This window comes from Talpa occidentalis, unplaced genomic scaffold (genome assembly GCF_014898055.3).
Source record: "Talpa occidentalis isolate TD23 unplaced genomic scaffold, MPIMG_talOcc4v2.1 talOcc4.12, whole genome shotgun sequence".
NCBI lineage: Eukaryota > Metazoa > Chordata > Mammalia > Eulipotyphla > Talpidae > Talpa > Talpa occidentalis.
This window is the reverse complement of record NW_023601212.1, coordinates 82,209,779-82,231,657: the sequence shown is the minus strand read 5'-3', so window position 1 is coordinate 82,231,657 and position 21,879 is coordinate 82,209,779. Positions and strand designations below refer to the sequence as shown.

Below are 21,879 nucleotides of genomic sequence, written 5' to 3'. Positions count from 1 at the left end.
AGCAAGATGCCCAAGGTCACACCACTACTAAATGTCAGGACTAGGGTTTGAAATAAGGCAATCTGGTTGATCAGAGCTCATATTCTTGGCCACTATTTTACATTGTTTTTTTTGCAAGTTATAGTCATTATTCTTCCTAAACATAATAGGAGCAGTAAGATAATAACAAATGCTAAGACAAGGGCATTTTCCACTAACTATTTAGAAACTGTATTTTTAATATATTATCATTAGATATTTTCAAAAATTCTGTGATTGACACAAGCCCTTATTTTATCATTAGATCAAAGAAATGATTAAATTTTATCCAGGGCATTCACAATTTATTTAAATTCATATAGAGTGTGTTAGATGAAAGGCAGGCACTGAACAGCTAGACATTCCACTCACAACTAAAGACCAGAGATAAGCCAACGGCAGGTTGCCAGTTCCTACTTCCTCTCCAACTTTAATTAACATGAATACTGTTTCTCATTTATTTCCACAGACAAAATTTTTAAATTTAACTAAAATTTTATTCAAAATACTAACCCACACACAACAGCTTCAAGTCAGATTATGCCTTCTGTGTGTATATCCAGTTTTAAAATAATAAAAAGTTAAAAAGAGTATTGATAGTAAATTAGTTGTTCCAAGTACTTGGCGTGACACAGGATTCATATAGAGTACTTAGCTCAGCAGAGCATACATAAATGGTCATCTAGATCTTTACAGTAGGCAATAAGAGCTTCCCAACGATATTACTGAATGGCAGGGATGTGTTAAAATGACCATGGACATGTGTAGACTTCATATAGGAAATGCTAAATACTCTAAATTATTCAGCATAGGTAATTCACAAAATCACTTCATGCATTAAACTATAGGATCTGACTATAAAAATAAAGTATATATATTGTACATATAACCACAGGACACAATTCATCTCTTAGATATAATACATTACTTCATCTAATAATGAATGGGCAAATGTAGACTAAAGAAGGAAAGATTCATGCTCTCAAAGATAAATAAATTTTGAGGATTCCTCCCCATTATAACCATCCAAGGTAATAAGTGCAATTCTGTCAGTGATGATAAAGACCAAGCACTAAAACATGAAGAAAAATCATCCTGGGTGAAGCATGAACTAGTGCTGTTATGGTTGCTTGATCCCAAACTTTCTAATCTGTCTACCACACATTTTTTCAAGAAGAGCTATCTAATTGATAGCTCTGGCAGAGAAGGAAACCAGCCTTTCCAAGCAAGCTGCAGAGCTGAGTCCATTAAGAGCAGGTTTTACTCCCAAGGTGATAAAAACTGTAACAGGACAGACTTTCCCCTTTCTTTCTCTGTATGTCTCCCTTTTGTTCCTCATGTTTCCCGTTCTCCTCCTAAGTTTTGCTGATCTCTTCTTCATTTTCTGTTGTGGAGGCATTTCAGCTCCTGTTGACTCAGACGACTTCTGGACTAGAACCAGGTAAAAAGCTCTTGTTGTGAACTCCATGACATCAACACTCCTGCTTGTCTCCTCCCTTTCTAGCTGTCTTTACCTTTTTGGGGTATCTTATTTCTCGACCCTTTTCTAAATATTGGAGGACCTCAAAGTTAGCTCGTCTCTTTTTTTTTTTTTACTGTCAAAAATCTCTCTACCTATAAGTCATCATTCTTATGGCTTTAAATATTACCTTAGACTGATGATTCTAGCCCAGGATCACTGGTTGCCAGGTCCACATCTTCCCTTTGAGCCCCAAACTTGTGCATATCCAAATGAGTAGTTGATGATTCACTCAGATCTCAAACTTAAGATGTCCCAAAGCCATTCTTATCCAGCTGTCATTATTTCAGTAAATACATACCCAACTGCTCAAGTCAGAGACAAAAAGCCTGATGCTGCTATATTCCCAGTCCATCTCTAAGTCCTGTTCTACACTTTTTATCCTTGTTTTGCTCTTTACTCATAAAATTATTATTAATTCTATTTCATCCTATAGCTTTTATTTGTCTACTTTTTCTCTATTTCCTTTGCCCTTTCTCATCTAAGCTATCAGCAACTTTTGCCAGGATGTTTACAGTGTTTCCCATGGATTCGGTTTCCACCTTTGTCCCTTAGGACCTGTTCTTCACAAAGAAGCCACATTTTTTTTTAAAGATTTATTTATTTATTTATACATACAAGCACTGGGTACAGTCAGAAGCACGGGAGGGTGAGAGAATTCACCAGAGCCAGAGCGGGGAGCAGAGCAGGCAGAAGGACCGGAGTACACTGCTGAGGGGAGCAGCGGGCAGCAGGAGAGGTCTGTACGCCATGTGGGACCCTCTTCCGGTAGACGGGGAGCAGCCAGGGATCGAACTGGCACTGCAGAGGCTGCGGGCAGCTTCACAACCCAGCGCTCAACTGCTGCGCCACCAGGGAGACCCAGAATCCACATTTTTTTAAAGCTAATCTGAACATGGCACCCTCTTAATTTAAAATCCCACATATACTTCTGTGGTACTTAGAATAAAACCCAAATCTTTTTCCATAGTTGCATGATCCCGGCCCTACTGACTCCTCTCAGTCACTGTCCCTTAGCACCACTGCCATTTTGGCTTCCTTTCAGGTCTCAACCACAGCAGACTCTTTCCCAACACTATACCCAAGACATCCAACCCATTTCTCCTGGCTCTTTCTCTTTCATGTTCTTGGGAACAGCTTCTTTCATCACCTTTATATTTATGGGTTTGTTCATTTGTCCATTTTTCCTCTGTTCATTATTACCCAACTGAACATTCTGTGAGAACAGGACCCAGTACCTGCCAAAGTGTATAACACAAAGGAAGAATCTCGCAAATATTTATTAAGAGTAAAGGAACGTCTTTTCATTACCCCAGGAAAAGGACCAAGAAAAGATCCAATGAAATATTTAATGATGATTAGTGAAATGCAAAAGGAACAAAAGAAAAAGGTCAAATGAATAAAGACCAGATAGGGTGTCAATAGGCCAGCGTATATATAATTCCTTTTATATGAAATGTCCAGAATAGACAAATCCATAGAGACAGAAAATAGATTAGTTGTTGCCCAGGGTCGAGAGGAGGGAGGAATGTGGAGTGACTGCTAACAGGCATGGAGTTTTCTTTGGAGTGATGAAAATATTCTATTAGATAGTGGTGATGGTTGTACAGCTCTATGATTATATTAAAGACCACTGAATTATATAGTTTAAGAAGGTATATTCTCTAAAAAGAATTTATGATACGTAAATTCCATCTCAATAAAGGTGTAATTTAAAAAAAAAAAAGACTCCAAAAGATGATCTGTGATGAGATGGCTACAATCCATTCACTAGACTATTCCATTGATCTAGTCTCAGAGCCTAGCACAGTGCTGACTGATTGACAGACTAGATGGATGAATGATGACTCTGACAATAGGGACTATCATCTGGATGCAAATAATCCATAAATTAGATCTAAGTAGGTTTGGTCACATCTGATAACAGCAAAAATAATGAGCCCTTGTGAAGAAATGATTCCACATTCTAGAGAGAGAAATTCTGTAATTCACAAAAGGCTCTAATATCTGTCATGGTATTTGATTATCACCCACAGAAAATAAAATCCTGTAAGATGTATTTCCTAGATGAAAAAACAGAAGTTTATAGAAGCTGGAAACTTGTCCTGGGACACCCAGCTCAAGGCATCATGGGCCAGAGCAGAGGGTGCCCCATGCCCAGCACAGGGTCCATTTTGTCATATCACAACCCTTATGGGCAAACCTAGATCAACTTTGTCATATGCACCCACAATAATAACCAGAAAGGTATCATTCAGTAGTGAACTCCATCCTTGGTTCAGTTACTAATATTTGATCTTAAATCATGTAGCCACTGTCTTCCTCCATGCAGTCATCTACAAAATCTGTGTGATAAGATTTCTTCTGCTTTCTTTATGGAATGCCATGAAGTTTTAAAGCATTTTTGCAGAAAGAAAAGAGAACTACAAGGCTTCCACAACATTTGCAATGACAGTATCTACAATGACCTCCATTACTTAGCTGCGCCCAGAAGCTTCTTCCTCTTAAGGATAGCCAGTTCCTTCCCTTCCTCAACTAATCAACAGAATGTTTTCACATCAGATATTCACAGGATCAGTTTACCCCACTGTACATGTTGTAAAACTGAGTCCACAAACATTAAGTGAGCCTTGCACTCACTCAGAAAAGGACTGAAAAGTACAGCTGGCTCTCAGTCAGCTATTCTAAGGTAAATTAAGTATGCTTTCCAAACCTACTCTGCTCCCCTAACACTTTACATTTATGTAGGACCTTTCATTCTACAGTTTGTATTACTGGACCACTTTTTTTTTTTTTTTTGAGAGTGGCCCCTAATCTGGTGACTGGTGTCTTTTTTTTTTATTAAATAATAAATTTTATTTTTATATTCCCCCATACAACTGCACATGCCCCATTCTGACCCCAATCCCTCCCCTCCCGGCCCCCACCCCCCAAAAAGTGTCTCTGGTTCATAGTTTTTTGTTGATTTTGATTTTCACTTTCTTATAGTTATTCATTTTCCTGATCCCTTATTTAAGTTTTCTAGATTCCTGCTATGAGTGAGACCATCCGGTATTTTTCTTTTTCTTTTTGGCTTATTTCGCTGAGCATGATCCCTTCCAGCGCCATCCATGTTGCTGCAAATTGCATGTGTTTATCTTTTTTGAATGCTGAGTAATATTCCATGGTATATATGTACCACATCTTCTTGATCCAGTCATCTATTTTTGGGCATTTGGGCTGTTTCCAAAGCTTAGCTATTGTAAAGGTGCTGCTATAAACATAGGGGTGCAGGTGTTCTTTGGAATTGATGTTTCTGTGTCCTTTGGGTAAATACCTAGGAGTGGAATTGCTGGATCATATGGAAGCTCTATGTTCAGTAGGTCCAGAAATCTCCACACAGCTCTCCATAGTGGTTGGAACTGGACCACTTTTTAAAACACAATCTCAAGACCTCTGCAAGGTGCACTGCACCCAAGAATGCCACTCTCCTCCTACATGGAGGACACCAAGAGGACACAGTGTGATAAATTTAAAGGGCCACCTCTCACCTGACAGATTTTACCTTCCCCATGCTCCCATTGCCTTCAGCTCTCCCCTTGTGTCCCCAGTCCTGGAATGGTACACTTCTGTGACTGTCTTTGACTTTTAAGTGCGTCCCTGACTTCCTTCTCCCCCTCCTCTGTGTGGAGAAATTTAACTTTTGTGTCCAAAATTTCTGCTTAAAGACATATTGTCATATGTGTGTGTGTGTGTGTGTGTATATATATATATATATATATATATATATATATATATATGTATATATCCATATATATGTGTGTGTGAGTATATATATATCTCCTTAGAATTCATGTATAAATTGACTTTCACTCTGATCATTGGGTCTCCATGGATATGCAAGCAATATGCACCCTGGAGAGTCACCAGAGCTGCCCTTAAGGACCTTGCCCTATACATGGATTACAAATGAAATAGTGTTACATCTCCTTGACTTATTAACTCCAGCAGTATTCCCTTGGCCAGAATCCAAAGTGTATTTCCTCATAAGGGAATTTCGTGCTTCAGGAGTAACTTTCATGGATGATGCCAGTGCAATTAGGTTCTTGTTAAGTGAACAGATGAGTGAATGAGTAAATGACCTGTATTTGGGGGAGAGCAATACTGATACTGATACTGATAGTCTGAAAAAGAAGCTAATAAAAGTCACTTATATTTGACTGCGTAATGAACTATACATTAGATGCATAGGCGCAATGGCTCTTTAATTATCCAGTCAAAATTAAGCCTGGCCTGAATTTTCCAAGGACATTATAACAGGGGCGCAGGGATGCAGATGAGGAGGTTAGAGTGGCATATCTTTTTTGTTTTCTGTATCACAGGTGGTACCACTGACTGAAAATTCATTGCCAAAACTACCTTAAAAATCTATACTTTATACTTCCAAGTGAGTTAGTAAATAGTTTATTCAAATATTAATGAATGTTTATGTCTAAAATTAGAGAGTAATGAGCAGAAATGGGGATGATTATAATAGCAATACACTACATTTACTTTATACATTAGAAAGAGTTTTCATATCGGTAATTTTATCCACCAAATAAATATGTCTCCTAATAATTCCAAGAACTCATTAGCAAGCTGCTCTTTCACTTCATTTGAGATATATCAGGTCATCACCTTTGTTGGGAATAAATGATTTGTCTAAGGTCACACAGTTAACTAAGTGACAGAGCTGAGATTGAGACCCTAGTTTTCTGAGTCTCAGTCCAGCACACATTGCTCTACATCACCTCCCCAGAATAAACCAAGTACTATTATTCATTTACTCATTCAAGAAATTGTTACCCATTCATCCAGTAAGTATTAACTACTTGTATGGCCAAATGCTGCTAAGTTTCTGGGTCTTCAAAGACAAAGCAACTGTCCAATTAAAATGGGCAAAGGACCCAAATAGACATTTGTCAAGGAGGACATACAGATGGTCAAGAGATACATGAAAAGGTGCTTAACATCACTAATCATCAGGGAACACAAATAAATTATACAATGAGCTATTACCTCACCTATTAGAACGCTTATTAAAAAAAGACAAGACATAAGTGTTACAAAGAAAAGGGAATCCCTTGTGCACAAATGGTGGAAATGCAAATTGGTGCAGCCACTTTGAAAAACAATATGGAAGTTCCTCAAAAAATTAAAAATAAAATTATCATATGATGCAGCAATTCCACTTCTGGATATATATCTAAAGGACAAGGATTCACTATTTCAAAGAAGTATCTGAAGGCTCATGTTCATGACAATATTACTTAAAATTGCCAAGACTTGAAAACAACCTAAAATGTCAAGTGTCCATCAACAGATGAATGGATTAAGAAAGTTATACACACAAGCACACTTGTAGAGTTATACACACTCTACAGTCATGTTTCACTTAATGATGATGGGGATAAATTCTGAGAAAAGCATCCTTAGATGATTCCACTGTTGTGCAAAAGTTATAGGGTATTATTACACAAACCTAGATGGTACAGTCAACTACACAGGTAGACTATCTAAAGGGACCACCATCATACATGCAGTCCATAGTTAATGAAAAAAAGTCATTAGGTAGTACATGAATCCATGTGTATTAATGATATAAAATGTATATAATAGAATGTTACTCAGCCATTAGAAACACTTAAATTTGTCATTTGCAACAAAATGGATGGACCTTGGAGGCGTAATGCTACGTGAAATAAGTCATATAGAGAAAGACAAATGTTGTAGAACCTCACTTACACGTAGAGTCTAAAAAAGGAAACTCATAGAAACAGTAGAATGGAGGTCACCAGAGGCAGGGGTGGGGGAAGTATGGGGAAATGGACTGGAGTGGTCCAAAGGTACATGTTTCCAGTTATAAGATAAATGAGTTCTGGGGATGGTGACTATAGTTAACAATGTGTTGTAGATCTGAAAGTTGCTGAGAGTAGATCTTGAAAATTCTCAACACAAGAAAAAAACGTGTAATGATGCAACGTGTTGGATGTTAACTAAACTTACTGTGGTAAACATTTCACAATATATACATAAATCAAATCATTATATTGTATACCTAAAATTAATATAAAATTACATCTAAGTTATATCTCAATAAAACCAGAAAACTTTTTCCTTGCTTCAAGGCATTAATGTTAGTACAGAAGGGGGTTGCCAGATATATGATAGTCATAAAGAAACACATTATTTAGTAGTACATACTATTATGTACATTTTAAAAATAACTTCCTGTTCATTACGGTTGCTATTTCAAAACATAATGTGGATACAGATGTTAAAGCTAAGAAAAGAGCAAGGTATGATTCAACTAACACATTCCAGGCTTGGCAACTTCAGAATTTATTGTTCATTAAAACTGTATTTTAATTATCGTAGTTTTAATTAAAGTATTATGTAGAGTTGGTGAAATGCAATTATGTGCAACTGACTTAAGATGTATAATAGGCTAATATTTATAAAGAAATGCATTATTGTCACTAGATCTGTTCATGTAAATTGAAGTGGTATTTTATTTTCAAATGAAAAATTGATACATAGAATATTAAATTCTTGTCATTAACGTTAAACACTACATTGCCAACTCAAATGGAACTGAATCATTCAGAGATCCCCACCCTTGGGCTATTCAGTCTAATGGCTTCCAGCTGTGATAAAATTTTATGCCAAAGCAGTAGGCTCCAGGTCAGCTGCCTGTACCACTAACAAACATTCCCAAAGTGAAGACACTTCAGTGACCTTCATTGCATGATGCAGACCTCAAACTTCAACATCAAGCTACTGCTAGCTACAGTTGATAACTCAATCTAAAAATATATAGGTAACCCTCCATCCAATACTGCCCAACTTTCTAAAAGAAAATATGTAATTCTTACAACAACCTTAGTCCTCTTTTCACTATGCAGTGAGGTTCTGGTACAAAGCACAGCAAGGTGGAGCCTCTGTCAGCATTCTGTATAGTCATGTACTACATGACAGCTCAGTCAGTGGCAGGCCACATATATGATGGTGGTCCCAGAGCCTAGGTGTGTAGTAGACTATACCACTGAGGCCCTGTAATTATGCTCTTTGACTCACACACTGATGAAACTGCCTAACAGTGCTTCTCTCAGAAAATATTCCTGTCATTAAGTGACGCAGACACAATGGAGCAATGTAATACCTTCATGCTTTTTCTTCCCTACTTTTATGGACAATAATTTGTCCCAGGGTAATATCAGCTCAGATAATGGGACTGCTCCTGGATATGGTTGGAACAACAACAGGACCTTTCTAGGCTTTAGATCAGCACTTGGAAAAGCTTGAGGGCATCTTTTAGGAGCTAAGGTATCCCTGGGCTCCAGTATATTCTCTATCCCTTCTCCCTGCCCCCAGCTGTCTCTAAGTCTTATAAAACATCGACATGTACAGACACACACAGCCTCATCTATACAGAATATTTTTAATGTTACCATCACGATATACTTTTTGGGGGAGCATGAGGGGTTGCCATAAAGAATGAACTGTCTCCACTTCCTCACTGAGAGTTGGTAAATTATTTGTCATTCATGTCTTGTTATATCTTAGAACAACTCCAGGAGGAAGAGATCATTCTCTCTGCCTCATACACAAAGCCCAAGTTTCTGACCTCCCTAAGATAAGTAACTCTGGTCTGGGTGTCTTAGTTTGTTCAGGCTACTATAACAAAATACCATAAAATAGGCCACTTACCAACAAGCAATTATTTTGAACAATTATAAAGGCTGGGAAGTCCAAGATCAAGGTGCTGGCAGATTCAGTGTCTGAGCAGGTTCCTCTCCCTGGTTCACACAAGGACATCTTCGCACTATGTCCTCACATGATAGGAAAAAGGTGAGAGGGTTGTCTGGGGTCTCTTTTATAAGGGTACTAATCCCATTGTGAAAACTTCTACCCTCTTGTCCTAAGCTTCCTTCATGATCTAAGCACTTCCCAAAGGCTCCACCTTGGGCATTAGGTTTCACTATATAGAGGCGGGGGAGTGGTGAAATATTTAGTCTATAGCAGTGGGATTCCAAACCACTAGACGTTGGGACCCAACATCAAATGCCCAAAAGAATAATTCTAGGGCCTCCCTGGTGGCATAGCAGGTTGAGCGCAGCGCTGTGAGGCTGTCCACAGCCTCTGCAGCACCGGTTCGATTCCCGGCCGGCCAGGGAGATAACCACATGGCGAGGCAGACCTCACCTGTCTTGCCCGCTGCTCCCCTCAGCAGTGTACTTCTGTCCTTCTGCCTTTTCTGTTCCCTGCTCTGTCTCTGATGAATTCTCTCACCCTTCCGCACCGCTGGCCTATACCCCAGTGCTTGTATAATAAATAAATCTTTAAAAAAATAAATAAAAGAATAATTCTAGGTGACCTTTGCCTAGTCTACTCAAAGCAAGCACCACTGAAACCATCTGCAGGCAACCATCAAACTATTTCTCCTCTTTCTCCTTCCAAATCCCAGCACTTTTGAAACCCATGCAATCAAGCTTTACTACCATTTAGTGTCCATGTATCCCCTTGTAGGTGCTGATGGCTCTCCCTTCTTACTAGAGAAGGAATCTCTTTGGTCCCCATCTTACTTGACTCCCCAACTCATCATCCCAGGTGGTTTAACATCCAAGCCCATGGACACTCTTAAGTCTAACTCTGTGGCCTTGTGGTTCAACCCTCTTTCCTATACCACAGACATTTTCCTCTTCATTGACTCTCATGGTCTTCCCTAAATCCCACCAACTCCTCTAAAAGTTCCATTCTGAATTCTAGATCTCAAAATACCCAACATCTTGGTCCAGCTGTCCTGGGAAATAGAGCCCCTGCAACAGCTTCTATGTGATACTTTCCTGATCAGCAGGAAGGAAGGCAGATGAGAAGGGCAGCAGGACCAAGCTGGCCACAGTTTTATAGCTGTGCTTGACCCACAGGATGACTTTAGAGTAGCTGCAGAAAGCTACATGTTGGGGTACAGTTCATCTGGGGTACTGTGAGAAATTTATCTGCTGCTCCATTATCTGGAAACTTCAAAATCCCATTATCTTAAGTTCACCCCACAGAAATTTGGTCATCTTTCTAGCCTGAATCACCTGATCACTTAAGATCAGGTCTAGTGATGGAGGGAGCAGCCAAGGTGAAGAAGAGAGGGGTCTGGGCCCTAATACGAATACTTTCTCTCATCCCCACTAAATAATTCTATTTCAATTTTCTGTGTCTCCTAACATGGCATCTTGAATTCTATCACTTCTCCCTATCCAACTCAGAAACGACCTAGAGTTATCTCTGTCTGGCAAACACGCTTGACATCCTTGTTTCTCATCCATTTGACCGTCAGGCTAAACTTTAACCTCCTGGGCAATTACACCAGAACCTCTCAACTCTGCTGCAGAAATCCATCACCACACACTGCAACCGTGCACTTGCACTCAAATGGCATCATAGACCTGCTGCTTAATTTGCTCTTACTCTCTGGATGATTATTTAATGACTTCACTTTTCTCCTTTTGCCACACTTCATTTTAAATGGAAAACCTCATCCCAATATTCACAGAGAAAATAAAAATCCACAAGAAATCCCTCCATTTTTCACAAGCATATCTGCTGAATAATATGCTTCCAAACCCAAGTTGTTACTTTTATTCTGTCACAGCAAAAGCTGCCCTTGCTTCTATCAAAGGCTGTCCCTTGAAATACTACCACATTATTTATGAAGCCTGTGGCCCACCATCAAGCTGGGCCTTTGTTCTCATGCTAGTTATGTGGGTGTACAAGTCACCAGCTTCTCATCATCTCCAAGACTTCACTCCTCTAGGTAAACTCACACTCACTTGGAGTTTAACATTCTCCTCAGGTAGTGGAGAATTTCCATTAGCATATAAACATTAGCTTGTAATATTAGCATATAAAGTTTTCCCACCTTAAGCAAAAACCAAACCCTTAACCCCAGGTACCCATCCTGTTTAATCAGTCATTCTCAATAAAAATTTCCAAAGAATTATTACAGTTGCAAACATTTCCTAAAGAAAATAATGAAATGAAGACCAATATTCTGTGTCCTTCTTGATTCAGTATCTTTTTCCCTCAGGTTCATTCTTAGTGGGTCTAAAGTTCTAAGAAATGTAAATTCTTGTCTCATCTGAAAATATCTTCGTTTCTCCTCACTTTCAGATATTAATTTGGCTGAATATGGAATTCCACATTGACAATTATATCCTTTAGCTTTGAAGCTACTATTCTATTATCTTCTGTATTACTATCTTCTCTATTGTTGCTGCCCACTGTCATCTAATTGCTGTTCCTTTGAGGCAAACTGAATTACATGTATGGTTGCTCCTAAGAGTTCTCCTTTTAAAGTTCTACAGTTACACTACAATATATCCAGATTTGGACTTATTTTTACTTATCCTACTTGGAGCTTATTCTGCTTCTTGACTCTGAAGATTCATCATTTTAGGAAATAACACAGCAATTATCTTTGAGTATTATCTATCCATACTCTCTCCCTTCTTTCCTTTGCAACTCTTTTTAGATGTCTGCTGGTTATCCTATCCTCTATTGCCCTTGTTCTGTCTCCTGTGTTTTCCATCTTTTTATCTCTGGGCTTTATTCTGAGCACTTTGCTCAGATCTACCAGAACAATATTTCTCATTTTAGTTGCATGTCTGTTCTTTCACCCATTCAACTAACTTTTGAAATAAATGATTGTATTTTCCACTTCAAAAAATTTGGTTTTTTTCCTACTTGGTTCTTTTTAAAATCAGTACATTAAATGATGTTCAACATCATTAACCATTTGGAAAATACAAATTAAAAAACACAATATTTAGGCCTTCCCCGGTGGCGCAGCGGTTGAGCGCTGGGTTGCGAAGTTGCCCGCAGCCTCTGCAGCGCTGGTTCGATCCCCGGCTGCTCCCCGGCCACCGGAGGAGGGTCCCACATAGCGCAGACCTCTCTTGCCGCCCGCTGCTCCCCTCAGCAGTGTGCTTCAGTCCTTCTGCCTGCTCTGCAACCCGCTCTGGCTCTGGTGAATTCTCACACCCTCCCGTGCTTCTGACTGTACCCAGTGCTTGTATAAATAAATAAATAAATAATTCTAAAAAAAAAAAAGAAAGAAAAATATAAAAAAAAAAACCCACAATATTTATAAGCACACACCTATCAGGATGGCTAGAAGAAAAAAATAGTGATAACGCCAAATGCTGATAAAGGAGCAGAGAAACTGAATCACTCATACACTGCTTGTGGAACTATAAAATGGTAAAGGCACTCTGAAAAACCATTTGGCATTTTCTTAAAATAAAAAAAAAAAAACATGCAACTAAGTTACAGGCCGTCACTGCACACCTGAGCATTTATTCCAGAAAAACAAAGACTTACGCTCACCCATAACCTGTATAAGAATGTTTATAGCAGATTTTGTCTTTCAACAGGTGCATAGTTATGTAACCGGTATGGCCATATGGAATATGGCACAATAAGAAGAAAGTAATTGCCCCTACATGCAATGGCCTGAGTGAATCAGAGAATTATGCTGAGTGAGTAAAGCTAATCCTAAAGGTTATAGACTGTATAATTCCATTCCATTCCTAAGTGCTAAAATTAGATCAGTGGCTTTCAGAGTTTAGAGAATGGGTAAGACAGGAGCATACGTGTAGGATTACACCTCTTCAGATGTATGTTACCACACCACATCAACCAGTGCTTGACCTGTCTTCTGCCTTAGTCCCTATCAGAAAAGCATAGGTAATAACAGGACCAACTCCATCTGAGCTGCTAAAGGATCAAATGAATCATTCTCCAGAAAATACTTCAAATAGTTCCTGGTACTCAAAAATATTAGCAATTATTATCACTAAATATTACCTTGAAAATTTCATAAATTTATGTCAAATAAAAGTTGTTAGACAAGATTTCATACTCTCATGACATTAATAAAAAATTCTAGAAGAGGCAAACTAAGCTATGGTAATAGCTATGGTAATAGAACTAATTGGTCTAACCTAATAGGCTAATTAGATTACTGGGCAGGAGGAGGGCAGGGGAAGGGGTCATACCAGCATGAGGGAACTGGATAGGAGTGGTGACTATACCCACTACACATCTCTTAAAATTTATCAACCTGCACTCTTAAAAATCTGTACTGAGGGTGGTATGTAAAGTTAACTCAATATAGCATTTTAACATGTCATCTACAAAAATATATTTCTCCTTCATCAACAGCATTTTTTCTTTAGGTTTGTAATACTTATAACTTTTCCTTTTTGGTGAGGAAGTTTAGAAATATTACATGACTTTTTTTCCACATTTCTTCATTCACTCACTCAGCCAATGCAGTACTGTATGTCTGTTATGCATGTCACTATAGCCAACTACAGTTATGAAATACATACATAATTTTTGCTGTTCTGATGTCTTTTTAAATTAGTATTTGTTTGTTTTTAATTGAGGCAACATTGGTTTACAACGCTGTGCATGATTTTGGGAACTAGGCTCACACTGCCTCAGATGTATGTGAGTACATCACACCCACCACCCATATATCTAGAGAACAAAGATGTTTTAGATGGTCAGTACCTAGGGTAGGTTAAAAACTACTTGAGGGAACAGAACCTACCAATGTGATATAGCAACGTAACTCTCAATTGTTAACGTTTGAAGGCACAATGTTTAGAAGACAAGCTGGAAGACTGGAACATGCGCCAGTCACAGGGGATGTGTGGCAACAGGAGGTCATCCCTGACCACACAAGTAGAGTGGGGTCCCCCTCCTTCTTCTCCAGCTCAGTCCTCTCATACCCACATTATACTTTCAGCATGATGTTCAGCCTCCTTAGAACATATCTGATGATTAACCTGTTTGTACCTTGTACACTACTCCTTGATGGCAAGACCTTTGATGCCTCACTTCTGTTCGTAGCTGCTAGCACAGTGCCTGGAACAAAATAAGTGCTCAATAAATATCCACTGAATACATAAGGAAGAAAAAGAGGAAAGAAGAGGCAGAAATGGCCATGAGCTCCCCTTCATAAGTATTACTGAATGTTAACACAAGAAGGGAACTTGTAGGTGACTGGTAAGTCTTCCTCTTTTCTGATGTTAGAAAAATGGAGTTCAAGGAGAGTAAAACATTTGTCCAACGTCAGGGTTAATGGTGGAAGCATGTCCAGATCCTGCATCTTTGAGTCTCTTCCACTTACAACAAACATGGCTCAATTCACACATACAGACATATTCTATAAACATTTACAAAATGCCTATAAAATATAATATAAAAGGTTTAAAAGCATGTTATTTTGAAAGCCCAGTTAACCATAAAAATATTTTTACAACCAGACCTACTTCATTCAAGCATTAAACTGCAACTTCCAATACAAGTGCTAATTTAAACAAATCTTTCTTGAAGCAATTGAAATGAAAAGGATGTAATAACTTAATGGATGTTTGAGTATTTAAGCACGGACAATTATGAGTCAGACTGTTTCCAAGTCACCTGGGGTGCTGTTTACTGCCCATACTTCACAATTCAGACCTTTCCTGGCAAAGCTGACTGGAGGTTTGAAATATTTAATCTATAAACTTTGCATTCCCAGAAAAACACATGCAAGTACACTTGTGCTTACACATTCCTGTCAGGTAGTCTACAGGATGCAATTTGAGCACAAGAACCTGCAATTAAGCAAAAGAATGGCATTGTACAGAACAAGTTTTTGCGTCCTAATCTGATAACTGCCGACATAAATTACCTCCTGGAGGTAATAGAAATATTGCATGACATCAACATTCACATTTCATATGTTGAGAAATAAAAGAAAACAAAGAAATATATCAAGACTGAAATAACATAGAACAATTTTATTATCAAACTAGACTATATTTATAAGACAAGGCTATATTCATCTTTGATATGCAAAGATTGCAAACTAACTACTTGGATTCAGAAAATCAGAAAAAAAAAACATGTCTTTTTTCATCTTATCAGCTAAATAAAACCCATAATTGCCTATTCAAAATTTGAAGTATAACCTATAGTCAATACTTTCAAATTACTGTTTGCCCTTCTAAAATATATTTCTCCTTCATCAGCTGCATTTTTTCGAGATTTGTTGTGCTCCCCTACCCCCAATTTTGGTAAGGAAGTTTTCATGATATATGATTACGATATCACATGACTTTTCACATTTCTTCATTCATTCATTTGTTCATTCAGTCATTCATTCAGCCATTCCAGTACTATATAACTGCCATACATAGCACCAGGTCAGATAAGGTTATATTATAAAACAAAAATGCTTTAAATGGTCAATATTTAGGAGTGGTTAGAAGCTATTTGAGGGAACTGAACCTACTGAAGTATAAGGAAATGTGACTCTCATCTGTTAAAGTTTGAAAGCATGATGTTGAAAGAGCTGGGCATTGAGGTAAGTGCCACTCACAGGGTACACGGGTCAGTCAAGAGTATATCTGACAAAGGACTGATATCAAAGATATACAAAGAACTCATAAATTTCTATAAAAACGAAACAAATAACCCAATCAGAAAGTGGGTGAAAGGGTTAAACAGATACATCTCAAAGAAGACACTCAAATGGCCACAAGGCACATGAAAAAAAATATTTACCATCACTCATTGGAGAAATGCAAATCAAGATCACAATGAGTTACCATCTCCTACCTCTGATTCCATGTCTCAAATAACCCCACTTCCCACCCCGAATTCCCTATCCCATCAACCTGTTTTATTTTCTCCTCACCATTTATGGCCACCTGACATATCCATCAGGTTTGTGTCTGTTTCTTTCCACTTGGATGTAGGTTCCCTGAGGATAAGGACTTTCTTTTGCTAGCTGCTCTATGCTCTGGCTAGTTTCTCGCACAGACAATGCCCTCAGCAAGTACTTGGTGAAAAAAAATGGTAAAAAAAAAAAGGCAAGAACTTTGCCATTTGGGAAACTTTGCTATGGGAAGCGGCTCAAGCACCACCACCAGGACACATGCTTCAGTTGCTTCAGTTACTTTTCTGGGAATGAAGATGAATTCCTGCAGCTATTTTCCCTACACAATTTAACTTCTCATTCAACAAGTATCCACCTTGAGAATAAAGAGGCTGCCAGTGATTAGGTGCTGATTTTGCAGATAGAATCACCCCCGAGGTCTCCTGTTGTTGTGTACCCTCTGCTAAGACACCTAATGATGCCTATTAAGAGATCATTTTCATTCCTTCTCCCACCAGGACTCTGAATTTAGTTGGAAGGTCACATTTGCCTACACTTTGTCAAAAATATATGAAGTTAGGGGCCATTTGGCCCAATACAAAAAGGATAAATAATGCATATGCAGGCATGTTCAGCGCTGATGCAGGCGTGTGTCTGTGTGTGCCCATGGCTCATGGCAAACCCGGGCTAGCCTACAATATTTCAAATTGAAAGCTGGTTTTCTAAAAAAAAGAGAAAAAGTACTAAAGTAGTGTATAGAAAAAGTAAATCAAAATCACGAAGAAGGTTCAGCAAAATAAAGTGAAAATAAACTAGTCTGATGCAGAAAAGAGCACAAGATTTAAGAATCAGTCTGACAAGTTTTGGTTTCCAGTTCTGCCATTCATCAGCGTGTGCCCTTGGGCAGGTCATTTAACGTGTCTGACTTAGGTTCTGAGAGCTCTAAGGGCAGCTAATTACACCTGCCTCAGAAGGCAGTTGGGAGGACTAGAGAAGCATGTTTAAAGTAGGTACTCGATAAATAATAGTTGTTGTTAAAATTATTAATAGTTTAGTCTACTCATTTTCCAAGTTGGGAGACATTAGACATACTGTTGCCTTGAAAATGAAAAAAAAATTATAAGTCTAAAAGTCACATTTTAAAGGTCATGAAATAAAGGGAAGGGTGGCAAAATGAAGTTCCTCTACTCCATTACAAAGGTACCTTTCTTGTGCTGTGTTGGGAGCAGACCTCAGATAATCTGGTTAAGAAAAAGAAAAATACTGGATGGTCTCACTCATAGCAGGAATCTAGAAAACTTAAATAAGAGACCAGGAAAAAGAATAACTATAAGAAAGTAAAAATCAATATCAACAAACAACTATGAACCAGAGACACTCTATGGGGGGTGGGGGCGGGGAAAGGAGGGATTGGGGTCAAAAATAAGGGGGTTGCAATTGTATGGGGAATATAAAAATAAAATTAAAATTAAAAAAAAAGGAGGTGCAGAAGTCTGACCTGTTTCAATTTGTATGAAACATTGTGAGTCAGATACGATGCCTCTTGGAAGTATAGAAGAGATCTAATGTCATCTGACTCTTGTCTGCCAACCATTCGGACCAGGTCAATGCAGAAACGCCCTTCTATCTGCCATCTGAATCTGAACTTTTTTAGAAGTGGTAAGTAATGTATCTTTGATGTATAAATTTGTGGAGCAAACCACGTGCCTACTGATTTATGATCTCTTGCACAGCAGGTACTTAATAAACATGGGGGTGTGATGATGAGGTGGAAAATATGAAACTAAAGGGCCTTGCAAAAGTGTAAATATCCATAATCAGCCCCATCTTATCTCTTTCAAAAAAAAAAAAAACAAGGCATACTGGCATATTATTCTACTGAGATTGGAAATTTATCAACAGCTTCACGGTTGTAAGTAGGCCATTTATTTGATGTGACACTAAGTTAAAGCCCTACTAGCATCTTTACATTATTAGCTCACCAGGAATTAAACAGTCTTTAGCACAAATTTGCAAGTAAAAAAATATAAAAATAAGAATTGTTATTTCACTCTATAGCCTTTCATAGTTCTTGAATAAATATTGCTTCATGAGTGCAGATAGCTTAAGACCATAAGTTAACAAATGAATCAATATATAGTTATTCAGTACTCATTTAAAATAATCCTGCCACCATAAATTGAGCTGCCATTGGCATTAATTAGAAGCTTTAGTGTTTGAGAGCAAGCTTAATTCAATCCACCTGCTTTCCTGCTCCCCCCACCCCATCTTACCCACCCACTGCATCTAACAACTCTTCAGCATTCATCAAAACTTTGCTCAGCCACATTCCACTAAACATTAGAACCTTCTAGAATATTTGAACAGGATTCTATCATAGGTTGCCTTTTCCCATGCAACAGTCTACTAAGAGAATGAGAAACTGACCCCAAGTCTTTGTTTTCACTATTACTCAAGATGCATAAGTTACTAAAATCAATGTAAAGATGTATACCTTAGCATATTTTAAGAAAATAAAGAAAGGAGAGCAGTTATTCCATTTTTAATGTAATTGATAACTGTTCTAGAATTTTAAAATACGGGTTTTAAGTATTTTAATACTTTTTTCCATTTCCAATAATCAAAATTTGTGAAATGAGCTTCAGAAAAGTCCAGGTTCCAGCAAGCTGGAGTGCCAGGAAAAAGCAGTGACACTGGGCTTAGAGAAGGATCCTATGAATGCTCAGGTTGAGGAGGAGCAAGAGATGCCCATGGTTATTTCATAATCCCATTAGAAACCTATTCAGCAAGTGACCTTACACATAGCCTTCTTGGAAAAACAAGACAAAACAAAACAAGAGTTCTTTCCTCTGATTAATTTTTATCTATTTGCAATCATATGAGAGCATAAATATTTGACTTTTAGGCTAAGCTTATTGCACTTCATGATTTTTTCAGAAATACTCATGTCTTTATATCTGGCATATCATCTCTAAACCACATTGCAAAATGCCTAATTATTAAATATATGCCAAATGTTCTTTTTAATTACTTTAAACTTCAAATGAAGAAATCTGTTTGGCATTCAATAAATATCTTGAATGTGGGATAGGCAAGAACACCTTGAAATAATGCTTAACTAATCACAAAGCAACTATTCTGCAATAGATGGGTGAGCCACTAATTAGATGAAGGGAAATAAAACTGTCATGGTAGGATAAAAGGATAAAGAGAAATAAGTGGTAATTACTGTTTTATCGTCAGAGAAAGTAGTATCAAACATGGCTCAATAAAATAGGAAAAAAACCCCACAGCTCTATAACTGAAAACCAGCACTCATTAATTTAGTACTTTGAGCCAAACACAACTCAGGGATGACAAAGATACTGCAAAATGTGCATTCAGAATGGAGAAAACAAACCAAAAAGTAAGGGCACGCGGCATGCTGAATAATATTCTATGACTATTAAAATGCTTAAAAATTTCCAAATTAGTTTGAAAATAGTTGTTTATTAAGGATTTATGTAGGATACTACACAAAGTTATTCTTTTCAAAGCTTAATTGGCACAATTAATATGTAAATGGTGCCAACACGTTTAATAAATTGTATTTTAAAGTTTAGGACAACTTACATTCTGTTGCTTGGAATAATCTTGTGCCCTTCTCTGAACCAAGTCACTTGAGGTCTGGGGCAGCTGGTGATAGGCAATAAGTTGAGAACAGCTGCATGGCCTTGAGAAACTGTTCTCCTCTGGTCTGTAGCTATGAAATTTCCCATATCTGTAGAGAAAAATCAGACTTTTAGCATTCCAGAAACCTCCTTTTTGAAGAGGGAGGTCAAAGATGAAAATAATGATATTTTATAGGAAAGTCACCAACATTGCTATAATTAAGCAATAAGACGAAAGAGCACAAGCAGCAATGCTGATGAGTGCATATTTAGTGGAGAAGCGAAGCGTGAGGCAAAGCTGTGAGCCTCCCAAGTACCCTCAAAATGCATTAATCAGCAGAACTTCATGGTCTTTGTGTTCCTGCAACAATACAATGAAATGCTGGCAACTGATCTTAATATTGAAATTAAATGTTGAAAAGCATCCTAGTGTCACACGAAGCAGTGTTCAAAGAAAAAATGCTTTTAGGAAACTCGAGTTGAACCTCAAGTTCCCAAATTTTTAAGCAACTGACACTTTTCTGCTTAGTCTAGTCTTCTCTTCACTTCTGGGTGACTATTTCCTTAACAGATATTTTGGAGGAAATATTTTCTGACCATGATTTAGTTTTCATAGGACTTTCTAAACTCCATACTATTGACTTAATTTGGGGCAGAAAAGTTTTGCTCCAGTCTTTGTTCTTCTGGTTACCAATATTTTAAAAATAAGGTCACAGGGAAAGACACAGCCATTAGAATGTGGATATGTTATCAATTATAAAAATAGTAACATTTGAAATTTTGAAAAATGTCCATATTATAGTTATGTACAGATAGATATGTATAAAAGTAAATATGACCTAAATATTTTTGTCTGAATGTATATAAGTTGGAATAGTCCACAGAAATTCCCTATTATAAAAGGATTTTTTGATTCAAAAGAAATTATTTCTGTTACAAGCAGCATTTAATATTATAGGTAAAAGATGAAACAAATTAATGAAAATATTCATGGTTATTTTATCAAGTGAAATTTGTTATCAAAGGAGAAAAGAGAGATAAAAGACAATCTAAAAGCTAGAGACACAGGACAGAAACAAGGATTTAAATAATTTAGCAAGAAAAGTACACAATTTAATTTTCTAAAACAGAATTTAATATGTTATAATAAATTCCAACCTGTTAACTTATTCGAATATATATTTGGGTATTGATCTGAACTTTTAATTTATTAATTATCTTTTCAATTATTCAATTGAATTGAGTTCTGAATTATTCTGCAGACAGATTTAGTGGAATGATTCAACCACCACAATTCAGAAAAATTTAAGCCTTCTTAGTAATTAATAAAAAACATGTATATAGTATCAGCATCTGATTTCTAATTCAGTCATGAGTAATTATAGTAGAATAGAATAACTAAAATTATCTTATTTTATATAGTAACATTGAAAACTAGAGACCTTAAAGGAGTGAAAATAACAAAGGAGAAAATATTGTCATCACTGATTAACACAGCTCACTTTAGTAGCTTTTAAGAGTTTTCTAAAACCTACTGGGACATAGTAATGTGTGATTAAATTTTTCATAATACTTTTTGCTTTCTTTTAAATGAAGAGATACTTTAGTAGTAAATTCAAAGAATAATAAAGCAGACAGACCTATTTTTATTAATTCTCTACTGGGCAGACCCATTTTGGAGAACGAAGCTTTTACAACTGAAGGATACCCAAAAGCAGGGAGCTTGAATTTTAGTGTAGTATGTAAGAGAAATAGGAGAGAGAAGTTGGCCCATATGAAGTTGGTCCTTCTATAATCCAAAATCTGTGAAGAGAAGACTATTTAATATGGTCTGCCTGCTTTACTGTAATAATAATTAATACTATCTGGAACATTTATTTATTACCCATGTACTTTTTATTCTGCAGCTAAAGGATTTCTAAACAAATCAGCATTGGCAAGAAATGATTATAAACTGATGATAT

General features: G+C 37.3%; 1 protein-coding gene and 1 long non-coding RNA gene across 5 annotated transcripts in view; one reads left to right on the top strand and one right to left on the bottom strand.

Moving 5' to 3' along the window:
* Positions 1-21,879, bottom strand: part of SDK1 (sidekick cell adhesion molecule 1) — a 714,488-nt gene that overhangs the window by 425,513 nt on the left and 267,096 nt on the right. For all 3 annotated transcript variants that reach the window (XR_008551224.1, XM_054693671.1, XM_054693672.1), the window contains exon 4: positions 19,878-20,025. Coding sequence is in view for 2 of the 3 variants with exons in the window: in XM_054693671.1 (XP_054549646.1) it covers positions 19,878-20,025 (148 nt within the window). In the remaining variant the exon portion in view is untranslated. The remainder of the gene's footprint in view (positions 1-19,877; positions 20,026-21,879) is intronic.
* The window catches only part of LOC129145526 (uncharacterized), a 27,023-nt gene extending 5,144 nt beyond the window's left edge, over positions 1-21,879 (top strand). Inside the window, exons 2-4 of one of the 2 annotated variants that reach the window (XR_008551227.1) lie at positions 12,985-13,089; positions 17,797-17,924; positions 21,823-21,879. This is a non-coding gene — a long non-coding RNA (uncharacterized LOC129145526). Of the gene's footprint in view, positions 1-12,984; positions 13,090-17,796; positions 17,955-21,822 lie in introns of those variants that run through there. The other variant, XR_008551226.1, reaches the window with a different exon arrangement.